A 17,237-nucleotide genomic window follows, 5' to 3' on the forward strand; every position below is an offset into this window, starting at 1 on the left:
TGATGAGATAATTTGTTGCGTGCTCGAAGCAGGGTCGTGGAGTCCTCACGCAAGAGCAGGCAGAATATAAACGCTTGTCGTATTCCGAAATTTTACTGCGTGCTAAAAAAAACTATAATTTAAATCAGATTTTGTCTACTGTACTGTACACTCGCCAAACCCTAACTACATCTAAGTGAGGAGCAAATTCATGAAACTTAAAAACCCAAGCACGTCACTCACACAGCAGGCTTTCTTAATCTCACATTATTATATCACAGAAGGGAACAAGGCTTTCCCACAAAGAGCTGAGTTTAAGAAGCGAGCGGGTTTGTGATTGGAAATGAAGTTTCTACAGCTCATGTAAGCGAAGGAAGTATTTTCAGATCCCCTCGTACATCCGCCTGAGTGTTATGCAGAGAGAATCCACACTGGATTCGCGCAGTCGCGCATCTTCGCGTTGTACATGCACAGGAATAGTCTTAAATTTTTATCCACATGGGACATGTGTACCTGACACTCTTGAACACAACGTCAGTATGAAAAAAAATTGATTCCCCTTCGTAGTCGTGGAAGGCAAACATTATTTTTTACACGTATTGCTGCTTGCATTCCTCACGATATACCCCCCCCCCCCCCCTCACTCTTTACCCTTCCATTCTACAAACACAGCTTTAGAGTTCATCCCCAGCGGGCGAGATGACACAACGGCGCAGTGTCATCATACGTAAGCCGCCTGTCGTCCTCACGTCTGAATATGTGTTCCTTCCTATCCCTAAGTCTCTCCCTAAGGATGGTTTTCAAGCCACGCGTCGTTAGGTTCAGCGGAAGGCGACATCGTCAAGCAACGGTGGGCGCGGCCCGAACGATCTCTCATCCCCTGCAGCCGGTGCAGTCTCCCGTCGTCACGGAAGCCGCGTCATCTGCAATCAACGTCACTTCCGGAATGGCAGAGAAGTCGCCGCCTCCCTTGTTTTCCCCTACTTTCAGCCCGGCCTCCCCTCTGTTCCTATGGGAAGAGGGAGAGCTGGGGAACCTCCTTTCGGCAGGCTATGATAAATAACCTGTCGACACGCCAACGCGCTCGGGAACTCGCACTCGATTTGTTTAACGTGCCTTTTTTATTGTTGATTTTTTTCGATATCTGCTCTTTTCTGTCCTTTAGTTCTGGATTCAAGATATCTGTGAATGGTTCTGGACACTTCGAACACCGCTTAAACGTGATGACGAAACGCATTGGTACTAAAATCGCTCTCCCTAAAGTACAATGCACTGTTGCATACGCCGACAACGTACCTGATCAGACGGGCAAGGTCTGTTCAGAAAGACAGATGACTCGTGACTGGCCAGAGTCATTGACCAATCACGACGGGCCAGCGAAACAGCATCAGCTAATCGCGAAACGGTTTGGTCAGTTTGCCGAGCTCTGATTGGCCGAGACGGGCGTTGGTTCCTGCGCAGCACTGCACAATTTTAGTGCCCCTAAATGTTAGTTCGCAGTGTCTTCTCTTCCTTAGTGATTTCTTTCGCGGCGTGCAGGGCGTTGCGATACATCAACTCGCTTCCCCTTGAAGGCATACCTCGACCGCCGCCTAACATATCTCGTAACGTTTTGATTTTGCTTTCCTCTTAATATATCTTAATAGAACTTGCTTTATCTCAGGCACGTTTCCTCGAATGTCATACGCAGAACGCTCCCGGCAGTATCTCAAGAGTTAAGACAGATAGTTTGGAAATTTCGTTTTCTGTGGCAGTCTTCACTGTTCGATGCAATCGATGGAAACACTTCTGAAAGAAATATTTTGCTACATATCATAAAACTGCACTATTACCTGCAATATTTCCCTAAGACTTGCAATTCTTCCATTTTCAAAATTTTTGCCCGAGAATGTTGGGCACGCGGGCGAGCACGGAGGCTCTCCAGCCGTTTTTTCCACGATGCTAAAGACGGTAAAGGAATGATATACTAAAAGAACTAAGAAAATTGTAAGAATCCAGAGAAAAAGCTGACAAGCGCGTTCTGAGATTCGTTTTAGATTTTTTTTTTTTTATCTGGGGGGAGCGGGGTGGGTCTTCTTTTCTAGCGGCCCCAACCTTGAAAGCGCACTTAGTGCGTGAATCGTGGCGTCAAGTTTTAACACGCAGAAAAAGAGTTCGCCTTCAACTCCGACCAAGACGCTCTTCTTCTCTCTAGCTGCAAATTGCTGGATGCGATGCACCTAAGTCGCCACAGCGCCTATTAGGGATCTCGCTCAGGAACTTTAAAGTGCACAAAGTTTCTGCCCGCAATCACCTCAGTTCACGCTTTCGCTCAAAACTTCTTCTCGACCGCACATAATAGCGGTCTCTCTGCGAAGACGCGGACCCTAATTCTGCGTCTGCTTCGGGACTAACGTCTCTAGCCCCGCCGCTATTATCCCAGCCGTTTCATTTTTCTTTCAACTTTGTCTTATCTTTTCTCTAACCTTACTCGTTTCAGGCGTGTCGTGTCCACTCATGTGAGCCTATAACGATTCTGATTTTCGGTGCCACACGCACGTCTGCTCAAATCTCCATAATGCGTTTTTCTTTGTTTGTTTGTTTTTTTCAAGATTGCTGCGAAATCCAGTAGCCCCGTTTGCCCTGGCTGCGTTTTTGTAACTCCCGTATAATCGCAACTCGCTTTGAACAAACAGCTTAAGAAACATTGGTCTTTCAGAAAAAACGCTCAATGAACGCTTTCCGAACAATGGGAAAGGGTAAAAAAAACATCACCATGGTAAAAATGTCTGTAAGTACTGAGTGCTACATATTATATAGGTTACATACTACACGGCGTTTCGCCTAAGACTTTATACAATTTATAAAAATAGGGTTCTTTAATTTAGAAGAACGCTTTTTGGGCATAGCATTATCACCGGTGTAGTACAGCCGGCCAAATCTTTAGCTGGCGTGCGTTACGGCCGCTTTTTTTGCGCTCCTGCTCTTTACGACGAAGCAAACTTTCGGAAATCTCCTTATTAAGCGCGGGCTTAGTGAGCCTGTGCTTAGAGTTGATATTTTCGCAAGTTTGCTCCGTCACAAGGGGCAGGAGCTCGGAAAACGCGGCCATCGCACACGCCAGCTAAAGATTTGGCCGGCTGTACATCGGAATACGTGTAAGACGTGCTAACTACCGTGCTCGTTATCTAATATTGAATGGTCAACTTTTTAACTATTACTGCTAGGCTCCTTAACTGTGACAGGAGTGTAGGCAACCGTAAGTAATATCCATATCAGTTTTTAGAATTTCGAAAATGCGGATACCCTCGGCGCTGTGGCCGAAAAAATTTTGGCTATTTCGAAGAGTTGGGAGTAGTAGAGAGGTTACTTTGCCTGCAAGCTCCTCGAAAGCGCATGAATAATTGCGCAGTGTAGCCAAAATATGTTGGGCCACAGCTCCGACGGAAAACGCATTTTCTAGATTTTAAAAACTAATATGGAGATTACTTGCGGTGGGTTACACTCATTTAAATAATCGAGGAGCCTAACAGTAATGATTAAAAAGTTAGCTTCCAATATTAGTTAACCAGCACGCCAGTTAGGACGTCCTAGCCGTGTTCCAATGTACTACACCACTGAGAATGCTAGTCCAGAAAAATGGTTCTCTATTTTAGAAAGCCTTTTTTAAAAAAATGGTTGGTTTGGTTTATTGGGGTTTAACGTCCCAAAGCGACTCAGGCTATGAGGGACGCCGTAGTGAAGGGCTCCGGAAATTTTGACCATCTGGGGTTCTTTAACGTTCACTGACATCGCACAGTACACGGGTCTCTAGAATTCCATCTCCATCTAAATTGAGCCGCCGCGGCCGGGATCAAACCGGCGTCTTTCGGGCCAGCAGCCGAGCGCCATAACCACTGAGCCACCGCGGCGGGTACTGTATACACGAATACGAGAGTTTAGTTTGAGGTAGGGCATGAACAAGTAGTGTGGCAGTTCTTCTCATGAAGTCTCACCGAACTCAGACAAACTGCCATTGGAAAATTGGACACGGTCTTGTGCACGGAGAATCACATCCCTTCGCGTCCTGTATAGCTGAGGGCGAGCTTATAACAGACACCGAGGAGCGTGAACAGAATACGAGCTCTCTGCCCGGCTCCTTATCTCCAAATCGCGCACAGTTAAGTATGTGGCCTTCCATTTCCCAGATTGCTTATACCGGTGCTCCTATACGTTAAGTGAAAGCCTAGAATGTCGGTCCAGGAACTAGTGTAGAAAATATTATCCTAAAGATAGAAGAATAAAAACAACAAATTTTGTTGGGTCCCTGAAGTTCTGTGTTTGTATTTCATGTTTTATGCTAAATAAATACTTTCTACTTTCTAAAAAAAGAAAAACAGATCGAACACCGAATAACTCCGGAATCGAACCAAGCCTCCATGCGTACAGTATAACAATACGGTCTGGGGGCAGTTAGCTCTCCTGATGAAATTGGTGGTGCTGCAGTCAAGGGTTGCATCGGTGAGCATTTGTAAACATGCTACTCGTCTCTGGGGGCTAGCGTATCAGGGAAATTTGAGACCTGCATCATTCGCGTGCATTTCCAGGTCACTGTGCGTAGTGGTGTGGGGTAAATACGGCTTTAGTTGAGGGGACGGAAGGAAAAGGAAGGCTGCGACGGAAAGAAAGAGAGGGAAAGAGCTGTGGGCGTTTAAGTTCAGTGTGAAAGTGGCTGTCCGCGTCATATAATGATGGCGTTTGTTCTCGGGATTGCGTAATAAGCCGAGACAGGGCCGTACTGTACGTGCTGCGCGTAGGTGGCACGGACGATTTCGGTCAGCATCTCGGCGCGCTTTGAGTCACAGGAACAAAGTGCCGAACTGCGCTGCTTTGAGCGCGGCGCAACACAGCGCGTGTCTGTGTTTCTCGGTCCGTCGGCCGTTCACGCTGTTTCTGCCCAGAATGAATACATACCAACTCGCCCAACTATCCATTCTACTGCTGACACAGTCACCTGCACCCTCCCCGTATTATCTGTTTCGAGTGTAGCAACATTTTTATGCGAAGCATACTACTTTAGCTACCACTTCAGCCCTTCACCGTGGTTATGCGCCTCCAAATCACGTGATACATGACGTCACACCACGTGACACGATGACGTCACGACAGTGGAGAAACGGGGGCCCACCTCGCGCCGTCGCTATGGTTGTGCGCCTCCAAATCACGTGATACATGACGTCAGACCACGTGACACGATGACGTCACGACAGTGGAGAAACGGGGGCCCACCTCGCGCCGTCGCTGTGGTTGTACGCCTCCAAATCACGTGATACATGACGTCACACCACGTGACACGATGACGTCACGACAGTGGAGAAACGGGGGCCCACCTCGCGCCGTCGCTGTGGTTGTGCGCCTCCAAATTACGCGACACGATGATGCTTCGCATTCTCCAGGCTTAACCAAGTTAAGCCTCAGCCATTTTTTTTTATGGCGGCGAGGTTTTCTGATTGGGTGTCGCGTTAATCTCAAAGAGAAGATGACGCCGAATCACCATGGGAACTGCATTAACAAAGCCTCGTAACTGGGTGCCGACTCAGGCAAGTTGTGTAATTCTGACCACCTTTACTGACCCTCGAAAACGCCAGAGTTTTCGGTCACAGTATACTAACCCAACGAAATTTTCTCCTGGAAGAAATCTCATATGCAACCACTGCCGCAAAACACCATGCTGCGCATTAATATTCTCCTACAGCAGCTACTTTACGGGCCAGTCCGATTCAAACGACTTGTCGCAGAGCAAATTTGCGCACGTAGCGCTGAGCAATGAGGACTGAGACTGAGCAAGCTGTAGCCTGTGTCATAATTCAGACCCTACCTGCGTCGCGGAATCGCGGGGAAACGCCCTTCACATCAATAATTGGGCCTCACACGTGGCTGAGGTACAAATTCAACGCCGTGATTTAGGGACAGTGGCGAGCAGCTCTTCATCCAGTACTCAGTGCGTTAACATGCCTCCGTTTTGAGAATAAGTGTGGAGAAACGGAGTACACCTCCGCAGACATGCTGGACAGGTTAGGCAACGTCTCGCGCCATATCAAGAACGCAGTCGCGATACGTCGGGGGAGAGATGATGATAGTAAATTTTTACGGCGCAAGAGCATCTTGCGGCAAAAGAGCGCCATGGCACAAGGTATTGTCGTTTACTCCAGGTGGGGTCAGAGACCCATTTCCCAAGCATTTCAACATGAATAAGCCGAGCACCAGGCCAGTTGAAGCTTGTACCCGTGGTATCACCGGTGGGTACCCGGCGGCACTGGGGATCGAACCTCGCATCTCCAGCATGCGAAGAGGATGCTGAAGCCACGAGGCGAGCTCTCAACCCATAGGCCACAAAACGGCATTGCTTCTTGAATAAACGTGAAGCTAGTGTATGTGTTGCCTTACGACTGTATGCTAATGAGTAGGTTTGTCATTAGAGCGGAAGTAACAAAAAATATAAACTAATAAAATGAATGCTTTCGCCATCAAAGCACTTAAGTAGTCCTAGGTGCCTTCCGTAACTTTGCCATTTTTTTGTTAAGAGCGTCAAATAAGCAATAGGGACCAAAGTTCTAGGTTCGAGACAGACCGCCGCCTTGATTGCCGGTGCCTTGTTTGGCTACCCACTGCTGGGCAAAAAACGTCTTCAGAGCGGGCATTCGCAAAGCTTCTTCGCGCAAGCGGTCTAAAATGGACTTCATGATTGGCTGACGCCACCTCTAAAGAGCTTCCCCCCTTATGCCGAATCGCCTTCCGTGAGTCTGGACACGTTTACAGACAGTTTTGAGACGACCCCAGCCGAGTCAAAGGAACGCCGTGCTGGGTACGAACACTCGCTCACGTCGCACAGTTGGTTCCTTCCATTCTGAGCCTGTGGAGAGCAGCGACAGAGGGCGCGGCTATCACCGTGCGCGCCGTGCGAGCCACCTGCAGGACACGAAGCCACTGCTCCAACGTCGAGTGGCGGGGGTACAAGGAACAGCCCGCCCCTGGCGGTCACTGTGTTGATCCCGAAGCTCAAAGCCTTCGATATAGCCACACTCCCTCTACCGAACCTCTTTATACCACTGCCATCGATTTAGGCTCATGTTTCGTCTTTCTTTGTTCCCATTCCGTCGCAAAGTGCTGGCTGGGATCGTTTGGGCACACTTTATGGCCGTTGGCATTTTTATCCGTTCATCTTTTTCTCTCTTTAAGTGTGGCCTCTTCCACCCCCTCCCCCCTTTTTTTTATTTTGCTCCGTGGAGGGTGGGACCGGAAAGTGCAATATCCGTTTTTCGAGCAGCCCAGGGCGTCACTGATAGAATCGTGTCCCGATTTAGACGCATGCCTTGGGAATCTCGTGAGGCTCATTTTTTTTCTGCGTCTTTAGGTGCGTGCGAGGATATATCCGTATCCCTGGCTGCACATCAGTTTTTGTCGGTTTCATTCCGTTATTTGCGCTTGCCGTGCCTTGCTTGTTTGTCAACATCTGTTTGTTTGCTTTGCTTGCATGTCTGTTTGTTTGTTTGTTTGTTTGTTTGTTTGTTTGTTTGTTTGTTTGTTTGTTCTTTCGTTGGTTTGCTCGCTTGCATGTTTGTTTGTTTGCTTATTTGCTTGTTTGCTTGCTTGTTTGTTTGAAATCGCTCGTTTCTTTGCTTGCATGTTTGCATGTTTCTTTGTTTTTTTTGTTTGTTCTCACTATTAGTCTCAACACAAGTTCGCTTACATTCAACGGGATCCTAGCAGGTCTGTTGATATTGCTTGGGGTACTATTGATTATTGATTCTGTGTCGATTATTCTACCCGAATATTAGCCGGCTCTTCCAAATGTGTTAGTTTTCAATCTTGACGGCAAAAAAAAAAAAATTGTGCGGATGTTCAGGATAGGTAAAAATGTTAATCGCCATTTTTCTCGCTGGAACTTCGCGAATGCGCGCCACGCCGTGGAAAATTTCCCGCTGTTTTGCTTACGACCATGTTTTCTTTCAAGGCAGCAGGTCTGTTTATGCAACGAGAATAATGATGGTGCTAAATGTGGACGCTGAGCGCGTGAGTTTTGTTTTGTACTCGAAGACCCACTGAGAGAAAGACCAGCGCGCATCGCACCAGAAACGTGAGCCCACGTCAGAGCAAAAATTAGTGTGAAAAAGTATATGTTTAATGACTCTTCATTATCTTTAATAAACGGTCTTAATACTGCGGTTCAAACCTGCTTTGTATGTCAGTGTCACCCTCGCCAAATCAGGCTCTCCTTAACCAAACCAAGTAATCATTCTTTCTTCCTTTATAAACGCATGCTAAAAAAAACTTTTATCCAATATATGCAAGCTGTACAGAATGCTTCTACACAATGTAGTTCTTGAACTTTTCTATTCAAAGGGAACGCCGACCATGTACTTCCTCATGGAATATTTCTCGCTTGGATGTAGGGCTTTCTCAAGTAATTCCGCTCTTGGCCGCACTGCAACTGGTACAGGTATATTCACGGTTTATAATATTGGCCGCTACAGCCACGATTAAGAGTGTGGACGAACACGATCACAATCAGTCAGTGAAAAAGTGTATGCCTTGGAAACTTTAGGCCGGGCCATATTATATACATTGCCATGCTCTCACTACTGCTCACCTCAGTTATCTTGAGTGTGCTATCTTGACTGTTATCTTGACTATGCATGCTGTAAAACAAATATACGTCGATCACTGAAAACGTTTTAAGAATATGCTATAATCACTTCACGAATACAACTTTGTTATCCTATGCGTGAGTCATGTGTTTTTGGCTATATGAAATGTTGATACGTTTCTCAGATAACGCTTGCTGCGAAATTCCGCAAACTCGGATGGAGATGGGACAAGATACTGGGGCATTGTCAGGCAGTCATTAACGTTTTGACTATACCTTTAAACAATCATAGTGAATTTCCGCTGTTGTCGCAATAAACACAGACGCAATGTGGAGAAAAGCAGACGAAGGCCATGTTTTGACCCGCGAAGGAGGTACAACAAAATATCACAATTACCGGCAAAGGAGAAACAATAACAAAAAAGCTCCAGTCATTGAAGGTACAATGAGGATATGGCTAACCTGTATTGATAGATTCGCGCATTGTTTTCACAAGAGAGACGGCTCTCCAAGGCAGCACAAATTTTCTGAACTAATAAGACCAAAATGCGAATAACGGATCGCTGTCACCAGTCGATTTCGCGAGTTAACTGCCGTGCACATTTTTTTTTAGGGGAATGGATTTTTGGAGGTTACGCTATACCGCTACTCTGTTCAAAGCGCTAATAACGGAGTCCCTTTTATGTAGACGTCGCCAGTTTTAATTGTCTTTCGCAATATTTGAAGCAATTTTTTTCTGCAAAACATGTGTCTTTTCCTGCCGGACCAAAGTGAACATAACCGAAAAAAAAAGCCATATAACTGATTTCTACCGAGTACTCAATGTTCTTTTCAGGCAGGGAAAAATTTCCTACTGCAATCGCTAAACAATAGGAGAACCATGTAAATAACAACAGAAGCTGTAATTTTACGACGAGGCTGTTGATGGTTCGCTTGGGTGAGCGACGGCGCCTAGTGTTGGCGTAAGATAAAACGGGACCAGCGCAGCTCACATGACCGCGACGTGAGGTCATCGAACCTATGAAGTCACGTCACGCGGCAGGTGACGTGCCGTTCGTGCGCCTCCGCGGAGTTGCTGGTGGGGTGATTGCCTAATCGCAAATAGCGAAAGCACAAATCGCAAAAACACAAACATCTTCCCTGGTTAAAGATCGCAGATAATATCTGGCACTAAACGCCTAGCCACAAAAAAAAGCACACTCAGGGTAATACTTAGTGCAATACTCAGAGTAATACTCAGCGTAATACTCAGTGTAATACTCAATGTAATACTCAGGATAATACTTAGGGTAGAACACACTCAGGGTAATAGCCCTTGAGATCCAGTGGAGGTTAGTTTTTTGCTTATATTATGCAGAACATATTTCATGTTCATTGAACCGATTTAACTCCCCAGGTGATCGAAATTTTCGGAGCCTAATTTCCGGTGTCTCTAATAGCTTGAGTCGCTTTGGGATGTTAAATCCTCCATAAACCAAACCAAACCAAACCAACTCGCTGCCCTTGCCCTCCACAAACTGTGGCGCGCTCTTTTCCATCGTAGGGAGCTTCCGGAACTTTCGAACTCTCTTTTCAGACACTCAACCGGAACGCTGCGCAGCGGTGTCTGGTTTTTTGAGGCCTCAATACTGGCTGCGAGATGCTGTTTGCGATGGAGAGTTATTGGAAAACTGACGCCAAACATCGGTTTCCATTCCCCGTGGGCGCCGGGGAGCGCTGTCCCTTCCCAACGCGCCGTTTAGGGAGCTGCTGCTGAAAAAGTGCCTCCCCCCCCCCCCCCCCACCCCCACCCCCCTCTGTTGCGTCCAGCACGGCTCGAAACGCACCAAATATCACACGAAACCAGCGCCACCACGCTATCTTTAAGATGTTTCGTCAAAACAGAGTCGTTCGGGGCAGTTCGCGATATCACCTTGCCTCCAATTTCGAGTTTCTTTCTTTTCTCAGAGAAGAAGATTGTAGCCTCGCCGCCAGCTTAAAGATATAACGTGGCCGTTGCGAAACGGGAAAATTTCGAAAACTTAAGGGAAAGAGGAAAGGCCTGCCCTGCAAAAGAAAGCGGGAAGATGAGAAAAATGGAAGGCGGAGGAAAGAGCTGTGTATTGTATACGCACGAAAATGGAGGATTTGGTGAGTAAATTGAAACAATAGGAACTTCCATAGATCTCCGAGGAGAAGGAGCAGTAGAGGCAGTAGGGGAATCGAAATGGGGCAGTAGAGGAATCGAAAAATTGTGAGGACACTTTGGCAACTAAAGTGTTGAGAGGCGAAAGCCGAGGCCACTATGCCGTGACGACTTCCGGTGGATGTGACGTCTCACCGTTCCCGTGGCTATATCGATACCCAAATTATACATCTTTCGGGGATCTTAAGTGCCAGTTTACGCTTAATTATACATTTTTCCAAGCGGGGATGGCCCATAAAATGGCCCATTCGGAAAAATTGTTCATTTTTATCTATAGACCTACAAAACTGGCGGTCTGTCAGAAAACTGGGATAGTCATTTCAGCTGACAAAAATGCACTCCCTTCGGCGCTTATAGTTGAGCAACGTTTCTCTGTGTTTCTGTGTCCGAACACTATCCAAACAAAAACTGAACTGCTACACCGGGTTGCTATATGTTAAATAAACAATCAGAAATAAAAAATAACTATGGTGGTTGTTTGAGTAGCGGGCATATGGCACTGCAGGAGCGAAAACACATATCCAGTAAGTCATACTCGTAACGTGCAAGTCGTTTCAGCCGCATCGCGCTTCGCAAAAAAATCTCTGACTTTGCTGAACTGAAATTTGCTGTAGGTTTCTTCATGTCGGAACTTCCGAATACCCTGTATGGGCTCCTAAAGAGGCCTAAACGACATGCGATTACGTGCACATTTCCACGTCGCCATCCTTTCTTCGTTTGCTGCTTATGCTTTCCGGGACAATATTGCTTGGACTGCATATGCAAGCCCGCATCACTGAGCGCAGGGCGTTATATTATGCAGGGCCGGCTCCGAGGTCAGCCCGGAGAGCTCTTGTGGAGACTGCTATTTCTTTTTGCTTTTTCCACGCTTATTTCCCAAGCGCTGCAGAAAAAGCAGCTTATCGCCACTCGTATGCTGGACCTGTGGTCATATTTCCGGCTGATGCGTGTGTGTGTGCATATATATATATATATATATATATATATATATATAGCAAACAAGGGAAGGGGAATGAGGGGAGCACCGGACGCGTAATTCGGAGGTCGTGGGTTCGGATCCCACCAGCGGCATGTGGTTGTTTTTTCTTCTGCTTTTCTAATCAATTAGCTTTAAGCGATAACATATTCAGGAATATTCTAAATTTATCAACAGCACAAAATAAATAAATTAATTAAAAAAAATCCCTTGTGCCCCTTGGTTTCTGTGGCTGTTGGCTTCTTTCATATATATATATATATATATATATATATATATATATAGCACAAAAGGATAAACGTACTTGGTTGTTAGAGGTAAAATGCGTTTCTCAATTTCGCATATATATATATATATATATATATATATATATATATATATATGTTGGTTGCTTGGTTGGTTTATTATCGGTTTACTAGGGTTTAACGTCCCAAAGCGACTCAGGCTATGAGGGACGCCATAGTGAACGGGTGCAGAAATATCGACCACATTCAATATATATATATATATATATATATATATATATATATATATATATATATATATGCCAGGGCTTTTTCTTTCAGCGTTAAGCCTAAAAATATATTGTGGTTCGAGAACAGAGTTTCGCGGACTAAAATCAGGTTTCCATCCACTTAAACGAAATTTTTGAGACGATAAGAACGCTTGGATGTGCCTATGTAAGTGCGCGATGGTGGGAAAGGGGAAAAAACGCAGAAGACATCTACAATCAAGAATGTAAACGAACTCGGCGTTCAATTAAAATTCCGCTCCACTGCAGTTTTGGTACTTTTATGATGCTGTCCTTTTTTGACTCGATAACAACTCAGTTTAGGTGGAAGTAAAGAGAAAGCAAAAATATTCTTGGAGATGCCAAATGTGGGGAGAGGAAACACATAAATAGAAACGTAAGTGGGTAAGGAAATTTGCGGTAACCGACTGGGCCTCTGCCGTTCGTTGGAAGACAGAGACTTCGAAAGCTTTTCGGAGGGACATCTAGCTTCGCAGGTAGTTAGCAGTCGGGGATGTATTTGAAACTGAACATCCTTCATTCACAACAACGTCATGTTGCCCTTTCTCTTGTTCCCCCAAGTGACAAGTTCCGCTTATTGTCAACGAAATTATGGTTAACAGAAATTGCGCGTACTTTTTCACAGAGAATGTAAATGACTTTCTCTTGACCGCTTGTTACCCTGCCTCGCCTTTCTGCAAAGGGTCTACTGAGTGTGAAAGAAAATGTTTGCGAGATTTTTATTGAAATACGACAGTAACGTGATGTATTGCCCGAACACCAACTCTTTATCTTATTTTTTTTTTCATTGGTGACAGATTCGCTGTCGTCTCCTAACCATCATTGTCGGTTGGCGCTGTTGACAGTTGGCGCTGTTGACAGTTGGCGCTGTTGACAGTTGGCGCTGTCAACTGGAGCTTTTGACCGTCCAATAGTGGTATGAGTGCTATAGACTTTCTTACTATTACCTAGAGGGAAAGCTGGCGGCGCTGCACTTCAGCCACCATGGACGCCGAAAGCATCATGGGGCGGTGAGCTACTTGGTGCGGCACAGTCGGATTTTTTCGGGAACACGGAGTGGCACTACTAAGAGGTGTCATTCCGAAAACGCTGTTCGTGTCTGCGCAGACGACGTTGGCGTGAACGCAGTGTGCAAAAGCCATAGTAGCGAAACCGCTACAACACACGACGCTAATAAAGGGTTTCTTTTTTCCGAAATGCTATTAAAAACCTTTCAAGTGTTTAAGCACATTATTTTTTCTGAAAACATATTTACTTTTAAAAATTCGCCTGTTAAACACGAAGTATTAGTTTTTGTAGTGTTCAATACTTGGCCAATAGGAGAGCTAGCCATCTCTTATTTAGGGCAAACTTGGCATTTGCATGCTTTTCTGCTCATTTATTGCAATCATTAGAGAGGATATTGAATGTTAGGACATTCTTTATTATCGAACTGCGTTTATTTTTGCGTTATTTTTCGGCCAAAAGTTGTAGTTCTGCAGTCGGTGGCTCACCGCCCCATGATGCTTTGAGCGCCCATGGTGGCTGAAGTGGTCTCGAGGGGTCGCCATGCAAACTCCCATAGAAGGGGTGCCAGCTTTCCTTCTAGGTAATAGTATGAAACTCTATTATGAGTGCCCCTGTTCTTTTCCTTCGTATGTCCGAATGGCTAAGTCCTAACCATGTACAAGAATAAGGCGCATGGGAGTAACAGGGAGTAGTTATCTCTTGCGCAATCCTTTTTAGAGACGTAGTGTGCTGCCCGAATCCCGGGGTAGATTTCAACCACTAAATGTACAGAATGCTTGCTCTTGACAACGAACGCATATTCCCATCACAAAGCATAGTAACTTGATGCAGCTAGCAGTAGAAGTAGGCGCTTAGACCCGGCGCCGGAGGACTTGAAGTTCGCGAACAGTGGAGACTAAAACCTCGATTAAAATCTTCGTAACTCCTAGAACTTCACATGTTTTGAAGACGGAGTTTGGTTCTGTTTTCAACCGTAAGTATTCTGTATTTTTCATGGTAGAAATATACCTTCCTGCTTGGACAGAATACCTTGTCCATTATACCCTTTCTACTCCTACAAAGGCTAATTCTTGTCTACAGTGTACCAACTAGCCGAGAGTTCAACTCTACTAGCTTGCTTGCTTGTTTGTTTAGAAATGGAGCATGAAGCTTGTTTCCATTCATTCTCGATTAATGTGAATATAACTTTTACGTGCTCCGTAAAATACGGAAAAAGGTTTATAAAGTTTTTATGAGAAGCGAACAAGAACTCGGCATACACTTTCTGCGAAACGCGACGGTACTAAATGCGTATGCAGTTTTGTGCTCAGCAATGAAAATAAATGTCGCATGCGAATCAGTTCCCAATGTATACGTACTATGAGCAGCGAATGAAGCGCGAACAAGAAAAATAAGGTGGCAGCATATGCACACCAGCACATTAGCCCCTGAAGAGGAAATACAAAAGAGGCTGATTAACACTTCTAAAGAAGAAATAGTCGTTGCGGCTTCGAAGTTTGAAAGAACCTAAGCTAACCTTGAGCTTCCCCTGGCTAAGATATACTTATTTCGCGTTTGATGGCTCAATTGTCTTGTTCACTTTTCATTTCTTGCTTACAGAACATCGTCCTTAACGCCAGCAGCTTCAAAGCCCATGGGTAGTCGTCCCAGTAGCATTATTTCTGGCAGGTCTTGTCCAGGCTAAGAGAAATTATACGCTTCTTTTCTCGCGTGTGCCCAACCTGATTCAATTAATTACCGAGGAAGTCGGGAATACGCCATACAGAAACAAAACAATAGCCATGCTAATAACGCCACACAGTTCCCGAAATTTGCCGCATACGCGATTAGGACACACGAGAAGAAAAATAAACACCTTAATCTCAGCGGACAAGAAGACGCTATCAGAGGCAGATTGCATTGAATATTGTCATACGAATTTCCTTAAGTTGGTGCAGCTAAAGATGGAAAAATTGAAAAGGTTGACTTTAAGTCAGAGACGATAAAAAAATCTATTATATCCGTTCATTAACCTTGACTTGCCACACAGGAACGACGGCTAGGATAGGATAAGGAGAGGGAAGGAAGTTGTGGTTACATTGGTTGACACCCAATCACAATAGCGGATACGTGGGAATAAGTTTGCCCGGGCTCAATCCATATTCCTAGGAATTTACTCGGCTTATCGCAGGGATGTGCGCATTTTCTCGGCCTAGGACTCAGCGTTATGCATTATGCACGCCTTGAATGCGAAATGAACCCTCATCTTCACTGTTCAAAATTAGGGACTTCCATGGATGCTACAAGATCTCTACTGCGCGCCTTAAAACCCTTCGAACTTCGAACATTTCGCAAAGGCTGTACCACGGTGGAAGAGGCTGTACATTTCAGATCCCTAAGCACAGCTTCAAAGCAAGCAGCTTTATTTAGGTAGCAGCGGCAGTAGCACGACAAAAGAGAGATGTTACCACATTTTTAATGGCATAGCATTATAGTCCCGTCAGGAGGAAAAATCTTTGCAGGTGGATTTGCAAAAAGAAAGTGGTTCCCCAGAAAATAGCATATTTAGGACCCCATATCCGATGGCTAGTTATCAGATATGAGTGCATTTGGCAACGCATGTTGTTAAACATATTTGAACAGAGTATGAACATTAGGTGTGATAAATGTGCGTACATCATTCAGCTGGTTTCGGAGCTGAATCTTTAGTCTCCAGTTCTATATGCAGTTTTACAAAATGCAGTCTCCCAACAAGTATGCAGTTCTGCAGTTTTACACTAAACCTACTGCTGAATTACAAAATAAAGAGGTGTTGTAGATATTTACGAAATACAAATATATCAGTAGTGAACAAATTCTGTCTTTTAACGTAGACCATCAAACTTCGTTCACCGTACTCCCGAATGCATAAACTTGTGACTGAAATATGAAGCAGTAAAAACAAAGAGAATCAGACTAGAAATATCTCAACACTGAGGATTTTTTTTTTTTTTTGAGGCACGGAGCGATACAGGGCGTTTACTTCATTCCGGCAGATGACCGGAACCACTGCATGCATAGTTTGGTATTAGCCAATAAAAGATAATTACAGAAATCAAGATACGAAAGAATGATAAAACACTCACGGATGTAGGCCACCGGTGTCACTGGCACCGCGAACAGCAGCTGTAGCAGCAGCGACGCCAGCAGCGCGGCAAAGATGTGTGTCGAGAGGCACGAGGCGCTGTCTGTCCCGGCGACGAGACGGCACAGTGTGCGATACTGCATACCATCCGAGACGGCAGCGCTCGCGTAGATTCCGAAGTCATCGGTGAGTGCACGTCACTACCGTAGACTGCGGCACGCCGCCGCCGACATCGGCTCGGAGGCCACTCGCAAGCCGAGCACGCGACGACACCGAGCACGCGAAGCCTCCGAGAGCCGTTGATCCTTTTATTGGGAGGAGAGCGAGCACTAGAGGGGAGAAGAAGCCGCCCCCGAGTCGCAGCTCGCACACGAATCCACTGCAACCACCACCAACACTAGCGACAGCAACTTGAAGAGCGGTCGCCGAGTAGGCGAGACGCAAGAAGAGAGCTGAAAGATGTCGCGAGGAGAAGAGTCAAGGGATGGAGGGCGGCTGGCAGATGTTACTTTTCCGCGGTCTTCAAGAGAAGCGACGAGTTCGGGATGCACGCAGTTGTCGTCGGCGCAGCCGCGTCCGAGCGTGCGCGGATCCCGAGTGGTTTTGCTTGCCTGGATGCAGTCGATAACGACGCCGAGGAAGAGCGGAGGAGCTCGGGCTTGCTCCCAGTGGTAGTGGAGGATTCGATTTTTGATTCAGAAGGCCCCCGAGAGGTGGCGACACTGGTCGCGTGAGTGGTGGCGCTGGCTCTCTGCAATGGTTAGTTGCGGTCCAGTGCTTGCGCGAAGGGGCTTAACGCAGCGAGCCCGGGCTGCGGCAACCGCCAATGGGGTGCCTAACTAAGCACCC

The 17,237-nt window shown here is 45.9% G+C and overlaps 1 protein-coding gene across 1 annotated transcript in view; it reads right to left on the reverse strand.

Annotated features, from left to right (window-relative positions):
- Positions 1 to 17,025, reverse strand: part of LOC149332152 (uncharacterized) — an 82,959-nt gene extending 65,934 nt beyond the window's left edge. Inside the window, exon 1 of the mRNA XM_089555706.1 lies at positions 16,390 to 17,025. Within this exon, the coding sequence (XP_089411832.1) occupies positions 16,390 to 16,531 (142 nt within the window). The 5' untranslated portion in view covers positions 16,532 to 17,025. The remainder of the gene's footprint in view (positions 1 to 16,389) is intronic.
- Positions 17,026 to 17,237: the final 212 nt, after the last annotated feature.

Source organism: Amblyomma mixtum, chromosome 8 (assembly GCF_055824585.1).
Source record: "Amblyomma mixtum isolate Tamu chromosome 8, ASM5582458v1, whole genome shotgun sequence".
Taxonomy (NCBI): domain Eukaryota; kingdom Metazoa; phylum Arthropoda; class Arachnida; order Ixodida; family Ixodidae; genus Amblyomma; species Amblyomma mixtum.